A 26818-nucleotide genomic window follows, 5' to 3' on the forward strand; every position below is an offset into this window, starting at 1 on the left:
CGCGGCTTCTTCCTCACACCACACACAGGTTCCCTGCAGTTCCACTGACTGATTCACTGCTGACAACATGACTGACATGAGCGAAGCGGACAAAACGCACATCCGCATCATCTGGGAGAAGCTGTCTGCAGATCCCGAAGGAAACGGCAGGACAGTTGTACTGAGGTGACGATAGAGCTTTCCCAGCTATTTTCAGTGGTGACTGTAGTACATGTGTCTTTCCAACCCTCTGGGCACTTTTTGATTTCACAAAGTATATTCCGTAATAATGACCTATTTTTAGAGATGTTGTATGATAACCTCAGAAAGGATGTAAACTATTTATTACAAGGGCAAAATACTGCGGATGCTGGAAATCTGAAACGAAACCAGAACGGAGTTTCCAGTCCTGATGACAGGTCATTAACTGAAACATTAACTCTCCACAGATGCTGTCAGACCGGCTGAGTATTTCCAGCATTTTCTTACATAAAATAACTACACTTATCTAAACGCAGCTAACATGTGCTGTAACATTCATTGGACTGTGCAGCATCTCCCAATAATGATTTTTTTGTTGTTGAAAATACTTATTAAATCACAAATACCTGGAGTTGTAAGAAACCTTGTGTAATGTTAAATAATATTGACTTTATGTTGAAAACTGCTAGAGTGGGAAACAGTCATTATTGGCTGTAACATCAATTTTAATTACGTTTGATCTTACTAATGTCAGGAACAACAAAACAAATTCTGCCTTGTGGTCAAATACTTACTGTCATTTTATTTGTATCATGCTAGCTTTGAGGCTGCAGACTGAGTCATTTGGATTAGCAGTCCTCCGGGAAGCTGTAGTTAATTATAGGCCTCATGAGCTAAGAACTTTTAAGACTTTTTAAATCTGGTTGTGATTGTAATCAGGCAATTATTTCACTATATTTATCCTTCATGCTGGAAAAGTATTTATGATGTAAATTCACAGGAAAAAGATTATCTGCAACTAAGCAATCTAATGTCAGGCTGGGTAATGAAGGAGGTAATAATTTATGTTAAAAGTTTGCAGTGTTATAACAGACATTACATAGTACTTGAATTGTGAACAATTTTATGTATTGTACTGCTGGTGTGGACCTGGAAGCAATAATGATTGACTTGCAAGAATTCCGATCACTCACATGCACCAAGTACCACTGAGAGCTAGGAAGGTTCTCCTACCACAGAGCCTTCACCCCATTTACCCTTCTGTTATAATTCTACAGTTCATGCTCATTCTCATTCTTTCCATTTTTCTGGTATTGTTCACATATTTTCCTCATTTCATTTTTGAATATCCAGTTCTCTCCCCATGTGTCTCTCTTTCCTGGTAGTTATTAACTTTCACTGCTTTCTGCTTCTACTTAATATTGATCTCATGGGCTTTTCACAATTCTTGTCCCTTATAATTTCTTAATCTAATTTTCTTGTCTATTCTTGTTACATTTTTCACTGTCTTTATTGATGCTGTTCCACTCTGTCTTACTGCAATTGACATCTTCCTCTAGGAACTACACCCTCTACAAACTCCACACTATGACCACACTGAACTGCTCTCCTCTACTGCCAACACCCCACAGTGTAACAGGACCACATCAAGTAAAAAAGCTCAGTGTAGTGCCACATCAGTACCTCTACCTCTACAATCGTAAGTTTCATTCCCTTCCCCCCAAAAGTTACTATAAAGAACAACAGATCTTGAAAGTGTTAATACACAATTTTGTAGTTTACCAAAAACATTCATGAGTTGGAATCCAAAATTCATTCATACCTGTTGAGATAATCAAAACCATGTCTCTTGATTTATTGGTAAACTGTTGTCTGTGCCAAGCATTGAATTTTTTTTAATACTGTGTGCTTCATTCTTTCTAAATTAATCTGTTCTCTGTACTCAATGCCACCATTTTTGTGCTGTGATGTTCATCATAAGAATGTAGCAATACAGGTAGGCGACTCAGCCCCTCGAGACTGTCCAGCCATGTGGTTAGATTCTGGCTGATCTTTATTTCAAACCCATTTATCTGCCTTTGCTCCATATTGCTTGAAATGCTTACCTAATAAAAATCTATCAATCTCAATCTTGAATTCCCAGTGCCTTTATCATTAAATGTCCTGAGGCATTTCACAGAGGAGGGAATGGACCTTGTGGTAATAGAAGAATTAGGAGAGCTGACGGAATGAATGGTTGAAAATGTAAGTTTTGAGGAAACTTTTAAAGGCAAGGAGGGAGGGAACAAAATAATATGTTCAGACAGAAAGATCCAGACAGTAGGACCAAACACACTGAGAGCTCTATCACCAAACTAGAAACATAAGGAGCAAGGATGCATATGATTCCACAGTTAGACTTTATCATACACTCTAGGACATATCGGCTGGAGGCTGTTGTAGAGATAGAGTGAGCAAAGCAATGGAGGATTTGAAAATAAGGATGAGGATTTTGAATTGGTGCATTGGGAGGTTAGTAGACAGTAAAGATCAGCAAGGATAGAAGCATTGGATGAACAGAATTTAGTGTAGGATAAGTTGTGGAAGTCAGAGTTTTAGGCGAGTTAGTGGTTATAAATTGAACATTTCAGCAGTACAGCAGCGAAGTAACGAGTGCAGGAATAAGGCAGCAGAGATGGGGTGAAGTTGAGGTCACGGCACGCATTGTTGCAGAGATGGAAGTATATAATGTTGGAAACTCACTGTAGAGTAAAGCAGGATGCTGAGATTGCATCTGGTTCAACTCAAGTCTGCAGCTTGTGAGGAAGTGCAGCAAAGGTCCAATAAGGTGGCTTTGATTTTCCTGATATTCAACTGGAGAAAGTTCTGTTGCATCTTTGACTTGATATTAGATAATCAATCTGACAACACAAATATGGCCATGAAATAAAAGGTAGTGGTGGGAATGTAGAGCAGGATCATCAGTTAACATATAGAAACTCACCCTGTGCCAGCAGATAATGAGCTGAATTTTACCAACCCATGGCGGGTTTGGCTGTGGGACTGGATGAGAGTGGTGTTGCTGCTCATCGCATGTGTATCCGGCCAACCATGATTGCGTGGCGGCCTGCCCACTTGACTGCAGGAGACGTGGAGCCCATCCTATTGGAGGACAGGAGCGAGTGGTGAGACGCTGATGATATCATCAGCAGAGACAAACGCAGCTGCTAGCACCATCTTTAAAATGCTGCCAGCCCTGATTAAACTGCTGCTTCACTGAGTGACTTTGCTGCTGCTTTGCCTTTGTGCTGCTGACCCCCTGCCTGGAGTCCCTCTGCTGCTGACCCCACTGGCTGGAGTCTCTGTGCTGCTGACCCCACTGGCTGGAGTCTCTGTGCTGCTGACTGCACTGGCTGGAGTCTCTGTGCTGCTGACCCCACTGGCTGGAGTCTCTGTGCTGCTGACCCCACTGGCTGGAGTCTCTGTGCTGCTGACCCCACTGGCTGGAGTCTCTGTGCTGCTGACTGCACTGACTGGAGTCTCTGTGCTGCTGACCCCACTGGCTGGAGTCTCTGTGCTGCTGACTGCACTGGCTGGAGTCTCTATGCCGCTGACCCCACTGGCTGGAGTCTCTGTGCTGCTGACCTCACTGGCTGAAGTTTCTCTGCTGCTGACCGCACTGGCTGGAGTCTTTCTGCTGCTGACCCCACTGGCTGGAGACTCTGTGCTGCTGACCTCATTGTCTGGAGTGTCCGTGCTGCTGACCCCACTGGCTGGAGACTCTGTGCTGCTGACCTCATTGTCTAGAGTGTCCGTGCTGCTGACCCCACTGGCTGGAGGAGACTCTTCCACCTAATCAAGCCTGGACGGAGATTGCAGAGGAGGTCAGCAGCTGTGGAGTCACCCTCCAAAACTGGGTCCATTACAGCAAGAGGGTCAATGACCTCCTTCGCTCTGCCAGGTGAGTCTTCCCTACCCATCCCATCTTTGGGGCTTGCATGTGGTCAGGCAGGAGGGAGTATGACATGATCAGTGGGCCTCACATGGTCAGGGAGTGGCTGAGGCAACAGCAGATTATGTCAGATGCATCTTCAAGAAAGCTGACCTTCTGTCCTAATTTGCCACCTTCATGTCCCTTGACAGCAGACATGAGGAGGAAGCATTCGGGAGCCCCCATCAGGGGTCAAAGGGCTGCCACCTGAACAAGTGTCCTGCTGGTCTCCAATGGGACTAAGGCTGGAATTTTATCCTGATGACAGGGTGGGCGGGGGGGAGGGGGGGGTGGTGGGGGGCGTGGGGGTGACCCTTTTTGGACCCCCATTGCAATTTCATGGCTGCCAGCCAATTAACTGCTCCCGCCTCCAGAGCTGCCAGCCAATCGGAGCAGTGGTCACTGCTAATACTGCGGGAGATCTGCAGTGGTGAAAATGTCAGAGACTACGGGACACTGGTAAGTGGGGTCGGGGTGGAGGGGGAGGTGTGTGGGGGGTGGTATTGCAGTGGGGGAGACCATCGTCACTGGGGACACCCTCCAGGGGCAATGGATTGCCCCCAGAGATGGGGCACCCCTCCCTAAGCCAGCTAGGAGGCCTCCAGGGCCCACCTGGCAGTGCCTCCATGCAGCGGCAGGCCCCTCCAACTTCAATAAAATCGCAGTAGAGGAAGGTGGCTGCTCTTCAGTGGCTATTAATTGGCTGGCTTGAGGAAGGCTGTCCTTGGCCTTCCCCGCCCTGGACATAATGGCAGGGGGCCAAAGACAACATCAGGTATGCCGCCCATTGCCACCCTTGCCATTTTGTATGCCCTCCTGCCTCCGTTACTGTCTGCAAGGGCAGAATAAAATCCTGCTCTAAGAGTGCCCCTCATTCTGTTCACAGGAGAAAATGGCCCACACCACTATGGAAAGTGTGAAGACTGGAGGTGGGATCCTGGAAATCTGAGAACTGACCCCACCAGAAGAGGAGGCCCTGGAACTAGCGGGCTCCCAGGGCAGCTGTTCCATAGCAGACAGAGACTGGAGTGTTCACCCAAGAGAGAGAGTGAGGAGACATTGTGTTCATGTGCCCACCTCCGCCCACCTAGAGAACCACATCACACATGGTTGGCTTGGGCAGATCCATGCACCTAAATGTTTGTGTTTTCTCATGCAGCTCATGGCACCTCAGAGGGAAGATCATCTGCTGGCACCACTGGAATTCTGTCATCCTCTGAGGACGTGGAGAAAGAATCCTCAGAGGGTGCACCATCACACTGCTCCCCTGTACCCTCCACCAACACAGATACTGTCACTTTGGTGGGTATTCGCTCGGGCTGAGATGCAGGGTCACAAGCTCGTGAGAGAAGCACACACGCATCCAAGCAGCTGACAGAGGCCGTGACTGGTGAGGTCACTGAGAGTTGGAGGCCTGGCCCATGCTGAACCCCCACTGATGACGACTCCCTGGTGTCATCGGCACAGAACATGCTGGAGTTGCAGAGAGAAGTAAGGGAACACCTAGCAGAGGAGTCCATCCATAACGTGAGTGTTGATATCTCTCAGGTGTGTCAGTGCATGGCTTCCTCCAATGAGAGGTTAGCGACCCTCATGGAGAGCCAAATCCCACAGATGTGCACAGAACTGATCACCTTGACCATGACTTCAATGCAGCAGTGGCAAGGCGAGAGGGGAAGGAGGCACCCAGTGTCTTCTCCAGGTCCTCGTCCATCGATAGTCAGCAGACCTGTGAGTCTTACTTCATAACTTAGAGTTCTATGACCTGGATTGATCCTTCTCACTTTTCTTTGCATCTTCTTCAATGTAACTTTACACTTTTGAAGACAGGAGCCGAGATTTTATCCGGGTGACGGGGGTCTCAACCTCCGGTAAATGCATTGCCGAGATCCCCACGTTGTCCCTTCTGTGGGAGGCCCGCGGAATCAAGTGCCAATTAGCCACTTAACTGGACAGCGGCGGGCCTTCCTTGGGATCAAGGATCTCAACAACGGAAGTCCTGCCCTCTGAGAGCTGCCGGCCAATCAGAGCTTGGCAGCTCTTTAACTGAGCAGTGTCATCATGAAGGCTGTGGCTGCTGTTGGTAGAGCACCCACCCAAGGCCCATGAGTGGCACTAGACCCAGGCCATAGGTAGGTCGGGGTGGCTGGGGTCTCGCCGGGTGGCGGGCATGAGGAGGTGGGTGTCGGGGGGTCGGCAGCAAGGGCAGGAGATTGGGTCTCAGAAGGCCCCCCCCCTTCCCAATGCCAGTTCCCTCATTCAGCCACTAAGTCCCGTTTAACGAGAGTCCCCCCTTCCCCCCCACCCCCCATCTCCCCTCCCCCCACCGCACCCCGGAGCAGGAAAGCAACCTGCACTGTTTATCTTGCTGAGCTTTTCGACAGGTTCACCTGCCACTCGGGTAATTGTAGCAGGATGAGGCCCTTAATTGGGCATTGATTACCCAGTTAAGGGCCCCAATTGGTGGCGGGTTGGGAAGACCATTCGCAGGCTTTTCCACCCTGGACTTAATTTCAGCGGAGGCTAGAAGGTAGTGGAGTGCCCCCGCCCCGCCACCATCCCACCTAATTTTATGCTCTCCTTGCCTCCAACCCTGACACAGGCAGCGCATAAAATTCCCCTTATTATCAAGAAAGAAAGTAGTACCCAATTATACTCACAACATCTCCAAATAGAGGAGCAATGAAAGTGTCAGATGGAGACAACTAGAAAATAAGATGAATGGAATCGAGGTAACAGAGGAGATAACAATGGATCCACTGGGCATCACAGTAATTAATATCAGTCATGTTTTCTCTGGGCTCAGAGAACACTGTTTGAGATGGGAAAACCTATAAGAGGCACTGGTCTTGTGGGCAAGAGTTGCAAGAGGTAGTTGTACTTGGAAAGTTTCCTTGCTCAATGAGAAAGCAGACAATCAATCTGTATCATGCTGAAGCTACTTACAGCGAACAGCTCATAGGTAATTTGCGGTATAGCATTTGTGGGTTCAGGTCTTTTTGATAAGCAATTCATGAGTGCAAAGTCTTACATAGCCCGAAATCTTTCACTAAGAAAAAAAACCCAGTTAGTTGGCTCAAATGTTCAAAAAGCTACAGATTAGAAAGGCATGGGTCAAAGATGGGGAACATCCAGGCCTGAAATCGGGGAAGAAATTATAGAAAAATGGGTGGAACTGGTGGTTTTCAATACAAGATGAAATAGATGGAATAGATTTCCAGATAGATTAGGAGAGGCAAAAACCCTGGAATCATTTAAGAATCAATTGGATGCCGCAATGCGGAAACTGTAGGGTATCTCTGGATGAATGAACTAAGATGGGTCAAATGGCTTCCATTGTCTGTAATTACCTTCTGGTATATGTTAACAGCTCCATACAGGGTTTGTACCTACAGAATGATAGATAGTGAATTATCCTAATATTCATAAATGATGCTTAAATTATTTATTAGTCATTTGCCTAACACCTGCAATGGGGTGATGCTCAAGAACATTTCACAGGATCAGTGTCCATTTAAAGAGGTCTAGGCCATAAGTAGTATTCAACACGGATTTAAAAGCAAAAAAATAATAATTTTACACCAATTTTACACCACATTTATTTAAATAGGTAACTAAATCTAAATAATGGCTACCAATGGATAGAATTTACCAGACGTTTTAAGAAAGGTTTTGACAAAGTTCCAAATGTGTGCCTTATACAGGCTTATGTAATGCATAACAATTTATCCAACTATATTGAAGGAGTGGTAGATTGACAAGAGCTCTGTCTGAGATTAGTAGGGAATCTATTCTTAGCCTGCCTCTGTTTACATCATTCATAAATGATATCCAGGAAGATAGTTCTAATAATTCTTTGGCCTCCTTGTCTTGAGAGACAATGTAAGCACCTAGAGGTGGTCAGTGGTTTGTGGAGCAGCGTCTGGATTGGCTATAAAGGCCAATTCTAGAGTGACAGATTCTTCCACAGGCGCTGCAGATAAAATTGGTTGTCGGAGCTGTTACACAGTTGGCTCTCTCCTTGCACTTCTCTCTTTTTTCCTGCCAACTGCTAAGTCTCTTCAACTCGCCACTCTTTAGCCCCGCCTTTATGGCTGTCCGCCAGCTCTGGCGATCACTGGCAACTGACTCCCACGACTTGTGATCAATGTCACAGGACTTCATGTCATGTTTGCAGACGTCTTTAAAGCGGAGACATGGACGGCCGGTGGGTCTGATACCAGTGGCGAGCTCGCTGTATAATGTGTCCTTGGGGATCCTGCCATCTTCCATGCGGCTCACATGGCCAAGCCATCTCAAGCGCCGCTGGCTCAGTAGGGTGTATATGCTGGGGATGTTGGCCGCCTCGAGGACTTCAGTGTTGGAGATACGGTCCTGCCACCTGATACTAAGGATTCTCCAGAAGCAGTGAAAATGGAATGAGTTGAGACGTCACTCTTGGCTGACATACGTTGTCCAGGTCTCACTGCCGTCAAGCAAGTTACTGAGGACACAGGCTTGAAACATTCGGACTTTTGTGTTCTGTTTCAGTGCGCCATTTTCCCACACCCTCTTGACCAGTCTGAACATAGCAGTGAAAGCCTTTCCCATGCGCTTGTTGATTTCTGCATTGATATTGATGGATGGAGCATTTCTGACGTCCTGTCCCATGATGTTCGTTTTCTTGAGGCTGATGGTTCGGCCAAATTCGTTGCAGCCAGCTGCAATCCTGTCGATGAGTCTCTGCAGACACTCTTCAGTGTGAGATGTTAATGCAGCATCTTCAGCAAAGAGGAGTTCCCTGATGAGGACTTTCTGTACTTTGGTCGTTGCTCTAAGACGGGCAAGGTTGAACAACCTGCCCCCTGATCTTGTGTGGAGGAAAATTCCTTTTTCTGAAGACTAGAACGTATGTGAGAGCAGCAGGGAGAAGAAAATCCCAAACAGTGTAGGTGTGAGAACACAGCCCTGTTTCACGCCACTCAGGATAGGAAAGGGGTCTGATGAGGCACTGCTATGCTGAATTGTGCCTTTCATATTGTCATGGAATGAGGTGATGTTGTTGCAGTCAGCGCCGTCACCCTTGTTCTTATAGAGGTTGATGATATTGGCATCGCGCATGTCCTGTGGTACTGCTGCCTCATCCCAGCACAGCCAAAGCAGTTCATGGAGTGCTGACAGTTTCGCAGGCTTGGCACTCTTTATTATTTTAGGGGTAATGCCGTCCTTTTCCACTAGCTAGAGAATCAATGGCATCACTGAATTCTGATTTTGTTGGCTGTTCGTCCAGCTCATCCATGACTGGCAGAGACTGGGCTGCATTGAGGGCGGTATCAGTGACAACATTTTCCCTGGAGTACAGCTCCAGATAGTGCTGCACCCAGCGGTCCATTTGCTTGCGTTGGTCAGTGATCATTTCCCCTGATTTAGACTTGGGGGGTGAGGGGCAATCTTCTTGATGGTTGGCCCAAAAGCTCTCCTAATGCCATCATACATTCCTCTGATGTTTCCGGTGTCGGAGGCCAGCTGAATACGACTGCATAGGTGTTGCCAGTGGTCATTTGCACAGCACCTGGCTGTTTTGTGCAGCGCTTCTGGCTACTTTAAGTGCTACGTATGTTAACTCACTGGGGGCTTTCTTGTAGTTCAACAGTGCAGTGTGCTTAGCGGCTATGACAGGTTCCAGCTCTTCAAAGTGAGATTGAAACTAGTCTGCATTCTGCTTCTCACGTTTGCCAAAGGTGGTCATTGCTGAGTCATAGATGGCATCTCTGATGTGGGCCCACTTGGTCTCTGTATCCCCTGCAGGAGTGTTTTGAAGGGCTTTTTCAAGTGAATTTAGAAACTTATGTAACAGCTGTGGATAGGAAATTCTGTTAGTGTTGATGCGCGGGTGGCCCTTCTGCTTGGAGTGATGCAGCTTCTTTGGTTTGAGTCCAGCTTTGCTGCACATCAGGGAGCGATCGGTGTCACAGTCCGTACTGTGGAAGCTGCGTGTGATTTGGACACTGTTTATAGAGGCTCGCCTTGTGATGATGAGGTCCAGCTGGTGCCAACGACGTGATCTTTGGTGTCTCAATGAAACCTGGTGACAGGGTTTAGTATGAAAGAACGAGTTGGTGATGCAAAGGTTATGATAGATACTCAACTCCAGCAGTCTCTGACCATTCTCATTCATCCTTCCAATGCCATAGCGCCCAAGACAGGAGGGCCATGAGTCATGGTCGGCCCCAACCCTGGCATTAAAGTCCCCCAGCAGGAACAAATGTTTGGTATTAGGAATGCTACTCATGATATTATGGAGTTCCTCGTAGAACTGTTAAAAATGTTACAAATATGTGATAATGACACTTATCTGGATGGGCAGGCTATAACTACAAGGTAGATTGATGGCATTCAATGTAGTAGATGAGCTCTTAAACAGGAAACTAAATCTTGGTCTAGATAAATATATGGTAATACATATTGTAACAGGAAACATGAAGCATCTGTGCACAATGAAGAGGTGTCAAATAGCAAAGTTAGATGAGGATCGGGCATTAGGTGTATATTGAATATTAAATCAAAAGAACAGATCTTTACTTTATGCAATAGTGTAAAACAGGCGACAGCCCATTTTACATTTCTCCCCATTGGGACTGATCTCCTTAAGTGTCCGGTAAATGTTAAGGTCTTATCAACAAGAGCATACAAGTGATTTGGTGTGACTTAAGGGTGTTTTAATATAAGTCAAAATACATTATCATCATCTTTTATTGGTACAATCACATTTGCAATGTCATGTTTGTAGTTTGGGGCACCCTGATACATTTTTACTTTGCAATACTATCAGATTGTGATTATAAAAATTATTACTGAGAGTTTTACTGATTTTTATCTTTTTATGTTGGGTTGAAAGTAACAAAACATTTTATTTCAGTTAAAAGAAAACCTCAAGACTTTGTATTTCCATTGCCAGTAAATTTTTAAAACATTTTTTTTGTATGAATCAGATTGTTCACAGATCATCCCGAAACAAAGAAATACTTCAAGAATTTTAAGAATATTTCAACCCAGGAAGAAATGAAAAAATCAGCTCAGATCAAAAGGCATGGTAAGGCAGTGATGAACAAGCTGAACAATATTATTGAAAAACTGGATGACTGGAATGAAGCCTGTGATATTCTGACATCCTTGGCAGAAAGACATGTTTCTGTGCACAAAGTAGATGTGCACAACTTTCAGGTAAGCCTCTGATTCTTGTAGTATATATCTCTTTATTGTTTCTCCAAATTAACAGTGAGAATTAATTTATATTGTCCTAGCCAGGTGTCAGGCAATCCCCGCACACCTGCCAAGACTGAGGCACACATGAGTTCGCCACATGAACATTAAAACTTAAAATTGCAAACCCCTGACCAGAAAGACATTTCCATGGTAACCAATAGTTTTGGAACAAGGGACAAAGGGCTATGCCCTGACTCATTCAACAAAAATGGACTTTTGATTACCAGACATTGAAAGTGGGGGAGCTAGCATTCCAGAGACTGCTAAGGTACAATCCACAAACCTCGCAGGAAAGACTGTTCCATACAAGGAGCTAGTCACATGACTAACCTGCTGGGCAACCTGGGAGTTGTTTTTAGAATTTGAACTTCCAACAAAGGATTTTGAACTGAGACAAAGCCATCTCCTTCCCACGGAACTGAATCTTGTGAAAACACGTGAAACTCAAAGAGAGAAAAGTTTTCTATATGAACAAGTTTTGAAGAAGACTACTGAGCCCCAACAAAAAGTAAGACTACTTACACAAGGACTGCAGTGAGCTCGAAGCACCATAACAAGATATTGCCTCAAACACCTCTCTACTATATTTTCCTCTTCTCTTTTCTGTTCCTATCTTCATTTGTATATCGTGTGTGCATGCTCGCTTGGGCGCGTCGTATATCTGTAGGCGTTAACTGTATTAGAGTTTAGGTTTTAAGTTTTAATAAAATTTCATCTTTCTTCTTTAAACCTGAGGAAGCCTGTGTGAATTGGTTTCTTTGTCTTATAATTGGAAAACTGTGAACAAGGATTCACAAAAAGAGAAGCTCAAAACACAGCATGTTTAAAATTAAACCCTGTTACGATAAAAGCAGGTGAATTTAGTAACAGACCCCTAGACACCTTTCTCACCTAATCTAACACCAAGTGAGGAGCGGGTCTCAGGCTCCCCTCTTGCCCTTTTCTCTTATTTGACCACAACAGGGTTTATTCCTTTCAAACAGTGGTTGTGCTGACCATCTCTGTGAGTGTTTATGTTTTTGCTTGACTGTGCTTACGATTAACCAGTTGGACAGGTTTTCTTGAGTTTAAACAAGAAAGAGGTAAGTTTATTATACTTAACACTCTAATCCAATTTAAAAATAGTAAACAAAAACAAGAAATGCTGGATTCACTCAGCAGGTCTGGCAGCATCTGTGGAAAGAGAAGCAGAGTTAACGTTTCGGGTCAGTGACCCTTCTTCGGAACTCCAAGAAATGCTGGATTCACTCAGCAGGTCTGGCAGCATCTGTGGAAAGAGAAGCAGAGTTAACGTTTCGGGTCAGTGACCCTTCTTCGGAACTATTAAAAATAGTAAAAATTCCTTCTTTCTTTTTCTTTTGGGCCTCCTTATCTTGAGAGACAATGGATACGCGCCTGGAGGTGGTCAGTGGTTTGTGAAGCAGCGCCTGGAGTGGCTATAAAGGCCAATTCTGGAGTGACAGGCTCTTCCACAGGTGCTGCAGAGAAATTTGTTTGTTGGGGCTGTTGCACAGTTGGCTCTCCCCTTGCGCCTCTGTCTTTTTTCCTGCCAACTACTAAGTCTCTTCGACTCGCCACAATTTAGCCCTGTCTTTATGGCTGCCCGCCAGCTCTGGCGAATGCTGGCAACTGACTCCCACGACTTGTGATCAATGTCACACGATTTCATGTCGCGTTTGCAGACGTCTTTATAACGGAGACATGGACGGCCGGTGGGTCTGATACCAGTGGCGAGCTCGCTGTACAATGTGTCTTTGGGGATCCTGCCATCTTCCATGCGGCTCACATGGCCAAGCCATCTCAAGCGCCGCTGACTCAGTAGTGTGTATAAGCTGGGGATGTTGGCCGCTTCAAGGACTTCTGTGTTGGAGATATAGTCCTGCCACCTGATGCCAAGTATTCTCCGAAGGCAGCGAAGATGGAATGAATTGAGACGTCGCTCTTGGCTGGCATACGTTGTCCAGGCCTCGCTGCCGTAGAGCAAGGTACTGAGGACACAGGCCTGATACACTCGGACTTTTGTGTTCCGTGTCAGTGCGCCATTTTCCCACACTCTCTTGGCCAGTCTGAACATAGCAGTGGAAGCCTTACCCATGCGCTTGTTGATTTCTGCATCTAGAGACAGGTTACTGGTGATAGTTGAGCCTAGGTAGGTGAACTCTTGAACCACTTCCAGAGCGTGGTCGCCAATATTGATGGATGGAGCATTTCTGACATCCTGCCCCATGATGTTCGTTTTCTTGAGGCTGATGGTTAGGCCAAATTCATTGCAGGCAGACGCAAACCTGTCGATGAGACTCTGCAGGCATTCTTCAGTGTGAGATGTTAAAGCAGCATCGTCAGCAAAGAGGAGTTCTCTGATGAGGACTTTCCGTACTTTGGACTTCGCTCTTAGACGGGCAAGGTTGAACAACCTGCCCCCTGATCTTGTGTGGAGGAAAATTCCTTCTTCAGAGGATTTGAACGCATGTGAAAGCAGCAGGGAGAAGAAAATCCCAAAAAGTGTGGGTGCGAGAACACAGCCCTGTTTCACACCACTCAGGATAGGAAAGGGCTCTGATGAGGAGCCACCATGTTGAATTGTGCCTTTCATATTGTCATGGAATGAGGTGATGATACTTAGTAGCTTTGGTGGACATCCGATCTTTTCTAGTAGTCTGAAGAGACCACGTCTGCTGACGAGGTCAAAGGCTTTGGTGAGATCAATGAAAGCAATGTAGAGGGGCATCTGTTGTTCACGGCATTTCTCCTGTATCTGACGAAGGGAGAACAGCATGTCAATAGTCGATCTCTCTGCACGAAAGCCACACTGTGCCTCAGGGTAGACGCGCTCGGCCAGCTTCTGGAGCCTGTTCAGAGCGACTCGAGCAAAGACTTTCCCCACTATGCTGAGCAGGGAGATTCCACGGTAGTTGTTGCAGTCACCGCGGTCACCTTTGTTTTTATAGAGGGTGATGATGTTGGCATCGCGCATGTCCTGGGGTACTGCTCCCTCGTCCCAGCACAGGCACAGCAGTTCATGTAGTGCTGAGAGTATAGCAGGCTTGGCACTCTTGATTATTTCAGGGGTAATGCTGTCCTTCCCAGGGGCTTTTCCGCTGGCTAGGGAATCAATGGCATCACTGAGTTCCGATTTGGTTGGCTGTATGTCCAGCTCATCCATGACTGGTAGAGGCTGGGCTGCATTGAGGGCAGTCTCAGTGACAGCATTCTCCCTGGAGTACAGTTCTAGGTAGTGCTCAACCCAGCGGTCCATCTGTTTGCGTTGGTCAGTGATTATGTCCCCCGATTTAGATTTGAGGGGGGTGATCTTCTTGATGGTTGGCCCAAGAGCTCTCTTCATGCCATCATACATTCCTCTGATGTTTCCGGTGTCTGAGGCCAGCTGAATATGACTGCATAGGTGTTGCCAGTAGTCGTTTGCGCAACGCCTAGCTGTTCTTTGTGCAGTACTTCTGGCTGCTTTAAGTGCTGCGGATGTTAAATCGCTGGGGGCTTTCTTGTAGTTCAAAAGTGCAATGCGCTTAGCGGCTATGACAGGTTCCAGCTCTTCATTATGAGATTGAAACCAGTCTGCATTTCTCTTCGCACTTTTGCCGTAGGTGGTCAAAGCTGACTCATAGATGGCGTCTCTGATGTGGGCCCACTTGGTCTCAGCATCCCCTGTGGGAGTGTTTTGAAGGGCTGTTACAAGTGAATTTAGAAATTTTTGTAACAGCTGTGGGTGAGAAATTCTGCTCGTGTTGATGCGCGGGTGGCCCTTCTGCTTGGAATGATGCAACTTCTTTGGTCTGAGTCTAACCTTGCTGCACACCAGGGAGTGGTCGGTGTCGCAGTCCGCACTGTGGAAGCTGCGTGTGATTTGAACACTGTTTAAGGCGGCTCGCCTTGTGACAATGAGGTCTAGCTGGTGCCAACGACGTGATCTTGGGTGCCTCCATGAAACCTGGTGACAGGGTTTAGTGTGAAAGAACGAGTTGGTGATGCAGAGGTTATGATAGGAACTATTAAAAATAGTAAAAATAGGCTGCACATTCACATACACATTCACACAAGAATCACACACACAAATAGATTACAGAGGGAAACAGATTTGGTGGTTGGGTTAAAGTTCAGATTAAGTGGAACATAAATACATCTGTAAATCCAGTAGTCCTCGGCTGAAGCTATATTCTTGAAGTTCTCGCTGGTCAAAGTGAATTTTGGTTGGCCTGCTTTGCTCAAGGTTGCTTGAAGGCAGAATTTGTAGTTGGTTCTCTTCCCCTGGTTGCTGGCTGTAGCAGTCTGTAGGCTTGGAGGATCCCCCAGTCTCAGACGGTTTTCACTTAATATTTTCTGGCGGGGTGGGGGAGAGAGAGAGAGAGAGAGACAGGGCAGCAACAGCCTTCTGTGCTGCTGTACACTCAGTTACTCCTGTCTGTTTGTCTGTGCAACAAATGTTTTTTCAGAGATGAACTGGCAGTCACATGGTTCTTCTCAATCTCCTTTGTTTCTAAAAAAGTTTTTCTGGAATCTTCTAATGAATTTCAAGGTTCCACATGCCCCAGGAGATCCATTCACACTCGGAGAGGGTTGGCTCTTTCAAAGTCAATTATCCTGGCTGAGCTTCTTGTTAGACTTTTTGTCTCCAGTCCAATCTCCTGGTATTTCAGATGTAAATGGCAGTGGCCATCTTGTCTGCTAGTTTTAAAAGAAGAGTTACCTGTAGGGTTTTTTCCATTAAAAGTCTAAGGTAAGTTTCCAACCGGTGAAATTAATATTTCCTGTTTGACATATAGGATTTTTCCTGACAATATATTTTGAGCAAAAATGCTGATAAGTTTCACTATAGATTTTGATTGGATAATGGTGATCTTAAGTTACAATAATGTTTGAAAATTACTGTGTAAATGCTCACTTTCTAGTGAGCTGCAGCCAGAGTAGGTTAAAGTGTGTAAAAGTTTAATTACAAATCTTAGATAAACCATATATGTTGCCTAAATACATTATCAAACTTTGAGTATTGCTGAAAATAGAGACATTTTATTGAAGCTTTTCATCTTGCACTCATCAAGACAATTGCAAGAATACTAATGTAAGGGACTCAACAAATTTATACTGTTTGAGAAGAGAGTGCTGATTGGTTGGCAAGTGGACTCTGATTGGTAGAGGTGTTACCATGAAGAATACACCAGTTTATGCTGACAACAGTTAACAGCCAAGCTTTGTTTGAAATTTAAACCAGGTATTTTGACTCTGATTGGTCAAGACATTGCCCTGAGGATGAACCAGTGAATGGCTGTCACTTATTTTGTTTAGCTGAAACAGGCACAATGTGTGTACATGTTCTTTTTGTCTGCAAAGAACAGGGCCTTGTGTATTAATAAAGGTAGCTTCCAGTACATGCAAATGCTCCACACTGCGAGCCCAATGACAATCTTTAAATTGGTTGTCAGTGTAATTCTTAGCACACTGTGGATTATGTAGCAAATGTTGTTCAATCATTGAATCACATCTAATGTTGGACACTGTGTTTTGAGTTTTACAAGCACGGGCTGGTTGGGTACGGCCTGTACCTTGCTCATTGCGAATAGCGGATGGGACATGTTGTTAGATATGATCTGCCAGTCTTTGGGACGTACGGCCTACATACCTAGCATCACACTGGCATTGAAATTCATATATCACATTACTCATTTGTGTGATAGGCAGAACGTCTTTTTAGCTTGATGGCAGAATCCTGTTAGTGGTGCGCAAAGGCCATGCGCAGGCTCAAAACCCACATATGTTGCCAACACCCGTATAAAAATTCAGCCTGTCGTGTCAGAAGGATTTCTTCTCATCTCACCAAAAACCACCCGCCCCCCCGGCTGTTTTGCCAATTACCTTGAATCTGTATCCTCTGGTTACCAATGCTCCTGCTAGTGGAAACAGTTTCTCCCTATCCACTCTATCAACACCCCTCATAGTTTTGAACACCCCTGTTAAGTCTCCCCTTTACATACTCTACTCTAGGAGAATAATTCCAGTTGCTCTAATCTTTCCACATAATGGTACCATTCTAGTGCCTCTCCTCTAACATACTTTCTAAAATGTGATGCCCAGAATTGGACACAATACTCCAGCTGAGGCCTAACCCAGTGATTTATAAAGATTTACCATAACTCCGCCTGCTTTTGCACTCTATGCCTCCATTTATAAGCAAGAATCCTTATACCTTTTTAACAGCTTCATCAAGTTGTCCTGTCACTTTCAAAGATTTGTGTACATACTCCTCCAGGTCTCTTTCTGCCTTCCTGTGCCCCCTTTAAGATTGTACCATTTAGTTTATGTTGCCTCCTTAGTCTACCTTTTGGAAATGCATAATTTCCCACTTTTCTGCATTAGATTTCAACTGCCGTCTATCTGCCCATTTCACTCACTAGCTTGCAAGTTAAATAAGATCAAAGCTGCGAACTTTGACTCCTTTGTGCTCGTATTTTTGGTGCTATGAATGCTGTATTGGCTCCAAAATGGTGTCAGTGGCAGTGCACCTGCACTTCCGGTCCTAACTGCAAGGGTTTGGCATTTTGTTGAAGGCATGCACACAAGGAGCATCCACTGGAAGTATGGCGAGTAGGTCAATCATGATGGCAGTCAGCGTGTAACACTGATTTGACGTCAATGCTGCCATTTTCTAGCTCAACACTCCAGCTACTGCTGTATCTTAAATGTGGACAGTTGAACATACATTCAGCAGCTGGCAGGACCTTCCAGCAGCACTATTTAAAGGATCCTTAACAACTTACAGTTTAGTTGCTAATTGATTTCTACTGGCTCTTGCTGTGATTGTAGAAGTATTTGGTGTTTTCTAGAGTTGTGGAAAGTTGCTGAAGTCTACAGGGAGTGCTTTGTCACCTGCTGAAGGACCTTGTTCTATCCTCAAGGATTCTGCACAAATCACTTGCCCCCAGACATGGGTGCAGTAGTTTGCATCCATCTTGGCCTGACAGGGAAAATGAACAGAGATGACACAGAGCAGGACAAGCTGCTGGAAGAGGGAGGAGGAGGGGGAGAAGGACTCTCAGCTGGAGGCCATATCCACCCAGGGTTTTCAGGGAGCAATTCTTCTACCGGAACTGCAGAGAGGAAAAGTTGTCAGACATCTACCCTTCATTAAGGATGTCCTCACTGAAATCTGCCACCTGCTGCAGCCACAACTGCAACATCAGAGCAGGGTGAGAATGGTATTGCCAGTCTCTTTGAAGGTTAACATGTCCTGAACCTTTATGCATCTGGCTCCTTCCAGGCTGGAGCGGGCAATATTTGCAGTATCTCCCAGTTTGCTGTCCACTGTTGAGAAACAGGTGGAGTGAGCACATGTCTTTGCGAGAATTGCAGGCTTCCCCATGGTGCAGGGTGCCATTGACTTCATGTCAAGCCTGAGATGTACTGCAACCAAAAGGGATTTCACTCCCTCAACACCCATCTGGTGCCTTATCATACGCATAGAATCATGCAGCTCAATGCCTGGTATTCTGCCAGCAGTCATGATGCTTTCATTCCATGGCAGTCCACTGTACCAGTTGCATTCAGAGGGTGGCTACTGGGTGACAAGAGCTATCCTTTGACAACATGGCTCATGACACTGGGGTGAAACCCATGCACACATGGGCAGCATGCGTACAATGAAAGCTATGCTGCCACACAAAATGTGATCGGACAGACCATTGGCCTGCTGAAACAATGTTTCCGTTGCCTGGACCACTCTGGAGGAGCACTGTAGTACTTGGCAGAGCATGTAGCAAGATTCATGGTGGTCTGATATATGCTGCACAACCTTGCTATTATGAGGGCACAGTCCTTGCCACCAGTTATACTGTGATCAGCTGAGGAGCAAGTAGAGGAGGAAGAGAAAAGGAGGAGGAAACCACATAGCCCCTTTCTAGCCGGGCTGCCCATGTATGACTCATCCAACTGCGATACCAGTAAATGTGATCCCAATTCGCCATTCACTATCAGTCCCACACCTTACCTTCCATTACTGACCTTCCCAGCATCTGCTTGATCATAAGGAAGACACCACAAAACATAAATTCCAAATCAAATTTATAAATCAAACCAGCCAACATTGTGTGCTCATGTCAACTAATCATCCTTGTGCATTCCCTTTTTGCCTATTTTCTGTGTGCTTCTGCTGGCCTACTGCTCCTGCACAATGCTACCCCAGTGACTGCAGCTTGGCAGGTGGAAGGCTGCTGACTTCCAGTGGGGAAGTCTGCAGAAGCCCTTGCAGGATGCCCTTAAACATCTCTAGGCCTAGAAGACCCAGCTTCAGACTGCACCACCTCAGCATGGGCACAAGCAGTCTGGCCTGGCTGGCTGACAGGCAACAGCAGGGCCACTGGCGGAGCAGAAAGAATGGGTTTCAAGTTTTGTGCAAAGTTGGCGCCAGACCCCTCCATGCTCCTTGATCATGCCAGCAGGCTTGCTGGCTGGCCTACTGGTGCACCAAACAGTTAATTGTGCATGATCATCAGTATTTCTTTGTAGCATGGCCCATGGAAGTGCTCATCTGAGTCCTATGCAGCTTACTGCAGCAGAACCCGTATGTGACCCCACCCTGCTGTGAGCTGGCACCTACGCTAATCTTGACCCCTGTCTTGGCTGCAGACCACTTGTGCCTGGTGTCTCATCATGTGCAAATCCGACCTCTGTGTATCATCTAAATTACTCACTTTGTCAGTATCTTAGCTGGTAGCTGCAGGTGTGAGGTCGAGTGAGGTGTTTCATCTTCGGTGTCTTCTTGCTCTTCCACCTGTTGATCTTCCGCCACTCCCTGGCCAACTGGCAGTTCTTGTGTATCTGAAGGGAGAAAGGCACAAGTGTCAGGTTGTGGCGAGGGTAGGGGGAGAAAGTCAGAGTTGCATGCTTACACCATCAGCAGCTTGCAAATCAGAGGAGGTTATGGGATGAGGGGAAATGGAATGTGAGAAAGGGGATTAAGGATAAGGAAAGTGAAAACTTTGATGGTTTCAGCCCCATCCCTGGGCCATGGTCTCAGTCATGGATGCTGCAATGATGCTTCCTCCATGGGGGTCAAGACATGTAGCTGCCCCCATCCTGCCAGTTAGCAACTGTTGCCTATCGTTATGCACCATCTTGTCCTGTAAGATAGAGGGAAGTGTGTTAGTGACTGTGGTGCAATGTGTTTGGGTGGCGTGGCTGCCATGGCTGACTAGCTGGCAGTCTATGTAAGCTGTGAGATGTGAGTGTGAGGCTTGCAGTGGTGCTATGTGTGTGAGGGTGAGTTGAAGCTATGAATATTAAGAAAGTGGGCGGCACAGTGGCGCAGTGGTTAGCACCGCAGCCTCACAGCTCCAGCGACCCGGGTTCAATTCTGGGTGCTGCCTGTGTGGAGTTTGCAAGTTCTCTCTGTGTCTGCGGGGGTTTCCTCCGGGTGCTCCGGTTTCCTCCCACATGCCAAAGACTTGCAGGTTGATAGGTAAATTGGCCATTAGCAATTGCCCCTAGTATAGGGGCAATTGCCCCTAGTAGGGAAATATAGGGACAGGTGGGGATGTGGTAGGAATATGGAATTAGTGTAGGATTAGTATAAATGGGTGGTTGATGGTCGGCACAGACTCGGTGGGCCGAAGGGCCTGTTTCAGTGCTGTATCTCTAAACTAAAACTTAACTAATAAGTCATGATGAATAGAGATTTTTAGTAGGTGAGTGAAAGGGATGTGTGTGAATGGAGCAGTGCGTGAGGCTAGTGCAGTTGGTGGGATCTGGCATTTGAAGATGCATTCACTGACCTTTACCACCTGTGTAAGGCCATTGAACTCAGGGCTAGACTCCTGGCATTGAACACCATGGCTACCTGCTCCCACTAACTTCGCAAAATTTGCCTGGATGGCCTCCTTGGATAGACTACATCTCTCCTCCTCTCCAACTCCTTCACCAAGGCATCCAGTGCAACATCAGAGAGCTTTGGAGTGCAATATATCTCCTGTTATGCCATAATTGATGGTTCTTCCTGCTCAGACTCTCTTCCACAAATAGTTTCAGCACCTGCTCCAGTCAAAAGGCATTTCCCTTTTAAGAAGTGCAGGCTAGCTTTAAGAGATGCAGGCGAGCTTTAAGTGATGCTAGCCTTGCAGGAATTTAAGTCCACTTTCTGAGGCATGCAGCCACTTAGCAGTGCATTTAGCACAGGCTGTAAATAGCAATCATGCAAATTAGGCAGTACGAAGTTAGCATGCTGCCTGCATCTGAAGCAATAGGGTTAATCTTGCATTGCGTCCCCCCTGCCTGTTTTCGGGGTCTATATCGAATTTTCCTCCCCAGGTGTTTTAAGGGTGTGGATGAAGGCAGGTATAATCACCACTTAAAATTAAATTTAAAAAAAATGTCTTATTTGCTTTTAAGTCAAACACATCCCATTGAAATTTAATTTATTCATTCCTTCAATCTGTGGCAGTCTGCTGTGCCACCTGCATATGAGCTACCACAAGAAACCAGAGGGTGGCTATTGGGTGACAAGGTCTATCCTTTGACTACATGGTTTATAAGTCCACTGCACAACCGATGCACACATGGGCAGCATGCATACAATGAAAGCCATGCAGCCACATGAAATGTGATAGAGCAGACCATTGGCATGCTGAAACAACACTTCCACTGCCTGGACTGCTCTGGAGGAGCCCTGCATTAGCCGGTAGAGTGCATGGCAAGATTCATAGTGATCTGCTGCATGGTGCATGACCTCTCCATTATAAGGGCGCAGCTCTCACCACCGGCTATATGGTGACCAGATGAGGAGCAAGCGGAAGGGAGGAGAAAACCAACATAACCGTTTTCCAACCAGACTGTCCATGAATGATTCATGCGACACCAGTAAATGCAAACCCAATTCTGCATTTATCATCAGTTCCACACCTTGCTTTCGCTGTCACTGGCCACAATGCAAAAACACAAGCCAGTAAAAAATATAATTCCAAACCATATTTATAAATCGACTCATGCCATTTGGCATACAAATGGGGCTGAAGATTGATAAGTTACAAGGACCTGATATTCTGCATCCCAGAGTGTTGAAAGAGGTAGCTATGGAGATAGTGGATGCATTGGTGATCATCTTCCAAAATTCTATAGATTCTGGAGCAGTTCCTGCAGGTTGGAAGGTCACAAATGTCACCCCACTATTTAAGAAGGGAACGAGAGAGAAAACAGGGATTTACAGACCAGTTAGCCTTACATCAGCCGTTGGGAAAATGCTAGAATCTATTCTAAAGGATGTGATAAATGGACACTTGGATAATAATGATCTGATTAGGCATAGTCAACGTGGATTTATGAATGGGAAATCATGTTTGATGAACCTGTTGGAGTTTTTTGAGGATATTACTAACAGAATTGATAAAGGGGATTTGGTGGATGTGGTCTACTTGGATTTTCAGAAGGCTTTTGATAAAGTCCCCCACAGGAGATTGGTTAGCAAAATTAAAGCACATGGGGTAGGAGATGATATACTAGGGTGGATTAAGGTTTGGTTAACAGGCAGAAAGCAGAAAGTAGGAATAAATGGGCCATTCTCATGTTGGCAGGCTGTGACTAGTGGGTTACTGCAGGGATCAGTGCTTGGGCCCCAGCTGGTCACAATATATATCAATGATTTGGATGTGGGGACCAAATGTAATATTTCCAAGTTGGCAGATGACACAAAACTAGGTGGGAATGTGTGTTGTGAGGAAGATGCAAAGTGGCTTCAAGGGGATTTGGACAGAATTAGTGAGTGGGCAAGAACGGGGCAGGTGGAATAGACTGTGGAAAAATGTGAGTCATAGAGTCATACAGTTATACAGCACAGAAACAGGCCCTTTGGCCCATCGTGTTTGTGCCGGCCATCAAGCACCTATATGTTCTAATCCCATTTTCCCACACTTGGCCCGTAGCCTTGTATGCTATGGCATTTCAAGTGCTCATCGAAATACTTCTTAAATGTTGTGAGGGTTCCTGCCTCTACCACCCCTTCAGGCAGTGTGTTCCAGATTCCAACCACCCTCTGGGTGAAAAAATGTTTCCTCAAATCTCCTCTAAACCTCCTGCCCCATTACCTTAAATCTATGCTCCCTGGTTATTGATCCCTCCGCTAAGGGAAAAAGTTTCTTCCTATCTATCCTATCAATGTCCCTCATAATTTTGTATACCTCAATCAGGTCCCCCCTCAGCCTTCTCTGCTCTAAGGAAAACAACACTAGCCTATCCAGTCTCTCTTCATAGCTGAAATGCTCCAGCCCAGGCAACATCCTGGTGAATTTCCTCTGCGCCCTCTCCAGTGCAATCACATCCTTCCTTTAGTGTGGCAACCAGAACTGTACACAGCTCCAGCTGTGGCCTAACTAGTGTTTTATACAGCTCCATCATAACCTCCCTGCTCTTATATTCTATGCCTTGGCTAATAAAAGCAAGTATCCCATATGCCTAAGGATATCCACTTTGGTAGGAGAAACAGATGTGCAGAATATTTCTTAAATGGTAAGAGATTAGAAAGTGTAGATGGACAAAGGGACCTGGGTGTCCTTGTCAATAAGTCACTGAAAGCTAACATGCAGGTGCAGCAAGCAATTAGGAAGACTAATGGTTCTTTTTGCCTTTATCGCAAGAGGATTTGAGTACAGGAGTAGCGAAGTCTTGCTTCAATTGTATAGAACCTTGGTTAGACCGCACCTGCAGTACTGTGTGCGGTTCTGGTCCCCTTACCTTAGGAAGGATATGATTGTCATAGAGGGAGTGCAACAAAGATTCACCAGACTTGTTCCTGGGATGGCAGGACTGTTTTATGAAGAGAGATTGGAGAGACTAGGCCCGTATTCTATAGAGTTTCAAAGACTGAGAGGTGATCTCATTGAGACCTACAAAATACTTAAAGGGATAGACAGGGTAGATGCAACTAAGATGTTTCCCCTGGTTGGGGAGTCTAGAACCAGGGGACACAAATTCAAAATAAGGGGGAAGCCACTTAGGACCGAGATGAGGAGAAATTTCTTTACTCAAAGGGTTGTGAATCTTTGGAATTCTCTACCACAGAGGGCTGTGGAAGCTCAGTCATTGAGTATGTTTAAAGCAGAGATTGACAGATTTCTAAATGCAAATGGCATAAGGGGATATGAGGATAGTGTGGGAAAAAGGCATTGAACTAGATGATCAGCCATGATCATATTGAATGGCGGGTAGGCTCGATGGGCTGAATGGCATACCCCTGCTCCTATGTTCCTAAATATCAACTAATCCTCCTTGTTGCATTCCCTTCATACCTTCCATGTGCCTTTGCCTGTCCTAGTGCTCCTACTCTCTGCTACCCCAGTGGCTGCAGCATGTCTGGTGGAAGGCTGCTGACTTTCATTGGGGGAGACTGGAGATGGCCTTGGAGGACGATGTTGAGCAGCTCTGCATCTTGAGGGCTTGGCTACAGACTGCACAATCTTGGCATGGGCGGCAATAGCAGGGCTGGCTGGCTGACAGCTGACAACCAGAATTTTGCCCCACAGGTGTTTTAAGTGTGTGACTTAAGGCAGCTGCATATACTAGTTAAAATTAGACAAAAAAAGTTAATAACCCTTATTTGCCTTTAAGTCAAACTTGGCCCACTGAAGCCTATTTTATTCTTATGATTATTTTTATGTTATTACAGATTATATTTAATGTAATCATCAAGATCCTGGAAGAGTCATTGGGGAGCACCTTTACACCACAGATCCGTGAATCCTGGTTGAAGTTGTTCAATATCATTTACAATTATCTGGACAATTGCTACAAGAACCTTGCAGCTGCTTCCTAGATTGATGCCACATCTGCTGCACACATTTGCCACATTGCCTCTTTATATTATCTCTAAACTACTCTATATTGCATAGACTAACACAATCAGAATTTGAATAGGGGTTCAGGAACAACTGTGTTTTAAAGTTAATACTGGGAAATAAAGGACTATGAATATCATCGACTATGAAATTAAAATAGAGATATCTACTGATCATCTGTAGTGTTAAATTATATTGGGTAAAGAAATATTTTTGGATCATTTGAGCAATTAGTATTCTCAACTAGCATAACTTTAATTCTAAAATTTTAAATCGGTAGTAAGACAAAAGTAAATTTTATATCAATGAAATTATATGCATACGTGGAATGACTTCATTCTGTTACTGTGTGCCGTCTGTGGTGAGATATGCTCCATTTTAAATAGATAATTATTTTGCTTTTAGATCTGTTTTCTCTAGAATTGACACAATCCACATCCCATCAAATCCAGTTCTTTTCTGCTCGGACTCCCTCCAGCAATATTATCATATCCTTCTAACTTGACCTTTTCCAAGGCTTATACCTGCTTCGTATGATAATATGACAATATTGGTGAAGCTAGGAAGAAGTAGCTGGCTCCAAAAGAATCATGCATTGTAAAACTATCTGGTTCACATTTTGAATACTATTTGCACTGATTAGAGTCAGTTTCCATCTTATCTTCCGCTACACATTATGGATGGATGGTAGTTTGGGGCAATCTGGACATCAAGTTATTAGATGCTGGACCAGCATATGAAGATTACCTGTATCCCCCATTCTTCTTTCTGTTCTGCAACTGGAAATAGGTGTTTGAACCATTGGCAAAACGATTTGTAGGGAGAGAAAATAAATAATCCAAGTTTAAAACTTGTATTACTACTTACAGGAATCTTGTGCATGTGGCTAAGTAAACATATCATAAAATGAACAGGATGAATGCTTTTTGGAACTGTGCTGTATGTGTATAGATTAAGTTCACGGCCATGCTTTGTTGAACTAATCTTTTGTACAATTACTATTTTCATATCTTGAGCAAGAATTGTACACTGCAAGTTTATATATATGCTAGTCTTAAAATCTATTACTTACCATTAATTCTAAGTAATATTACGCCAGTTACTGAAATTAGCCAGCAAATTATTTCTCACATAATCATCTAACAATACAGATGATGACTAGATGTTTTTATACACTAATTCCATACATATAAAAACATTTTAAATCTGCATTGCATATTTTAAATATATATTTCGCAATATCAGTATAAGAAAATGTTATCTTATATACTGAATTTAGTTAGTATCATTCAACTTAATTTGTAGCTTTGTAATTCCAACAAGCCAATTAGTTGCTGTACCAGAACGGTTAGTAATCTGTATTTACTTCTTCAATGCAATAAAATTTGTTGCTCATAATGTTTATCTGGACAGTGACTTATTAAAATTCTTTGTGGTGCTCTAAAATAATGATAGCCTTGCTTAAGTCATGAATCTAGCTGATACAACTTCATAAAATTGTCTAAAAGGTAAATAAGACAAGTCAGACATATGCTAACTTCTTCATAGTTTCACGATCTCCAGATGGTGATGGTAAATATTCACTTTATTTTATTTGTTTATAGGATGTGGATGTCGCTGGCTAGGCCAGCATTTATTGCCCATCCCTAATTGTCCTTGGACTGAGTGGCTTGCTACACCATCTCAGAGGGCATTTAAGAGTCATATTCAATGATATGTTATAAAAGTAAACTTTCATGCCATTTTAATTTGGTGGTAATACATTGGAGCACTGGTGGCCCAGAGTGTTTGTGCCCTAATGCTTACTGTTAGTCATTTG

The 26818-nt window shown here is 44.9% G+C and overlaps 1 protein-coding gene across 2 annotated transcripts; it reads left to right on the plus strand.

The window, feature by feature from the left end:
* LOC137383205 (cytoglobin-2-like) lies at positions 1–26409 on the plus strand. 2 transcript variants are annotated; one of them, XM_068055688.1, is made up of 3 exons: positions 1–165; positions 10903–11134; positions 24831–26409. In XM_068055688.1, the coding sequence occupies exons 1-3, from the start codon at positions 68–70 to the stop codon at positions 24975–24977; spliced, it is 477 nt and encodes a 158-aa protein (XP_067911789.1). In that variant the 5' UTR covers positions 1–67; the 3' UTR covers positions 24978–26409. The 2 variants fall into 2 exon arrangements, with proteins under 2 accessions (XP_067911789.1, XP_067911790.1); XM_068055689.1 differs by lacking the exon at positions 1–165 and adding an exon at positions 4812–5422.
* The last annotated feature ends 409 nt before the right edge of the window (positions 26410–26818 follow it).

The sequence above is a fragment of the Heterodontus francisci genome, chromosome 24 (genome assembly GCF_036365525.1).
Source record: "Heterodontus francisci isolate sHetFra1 chromosome 24, sHetFra1.hap1, whole genome shotgun sequence".
NCBI classification, from domain to species: Eukaryota; Metazoa; Chordata; class Chondrichthyes; order Heterodontiformes; family Heterodontidae; genus Heterodontus; species Heterodontus francisci.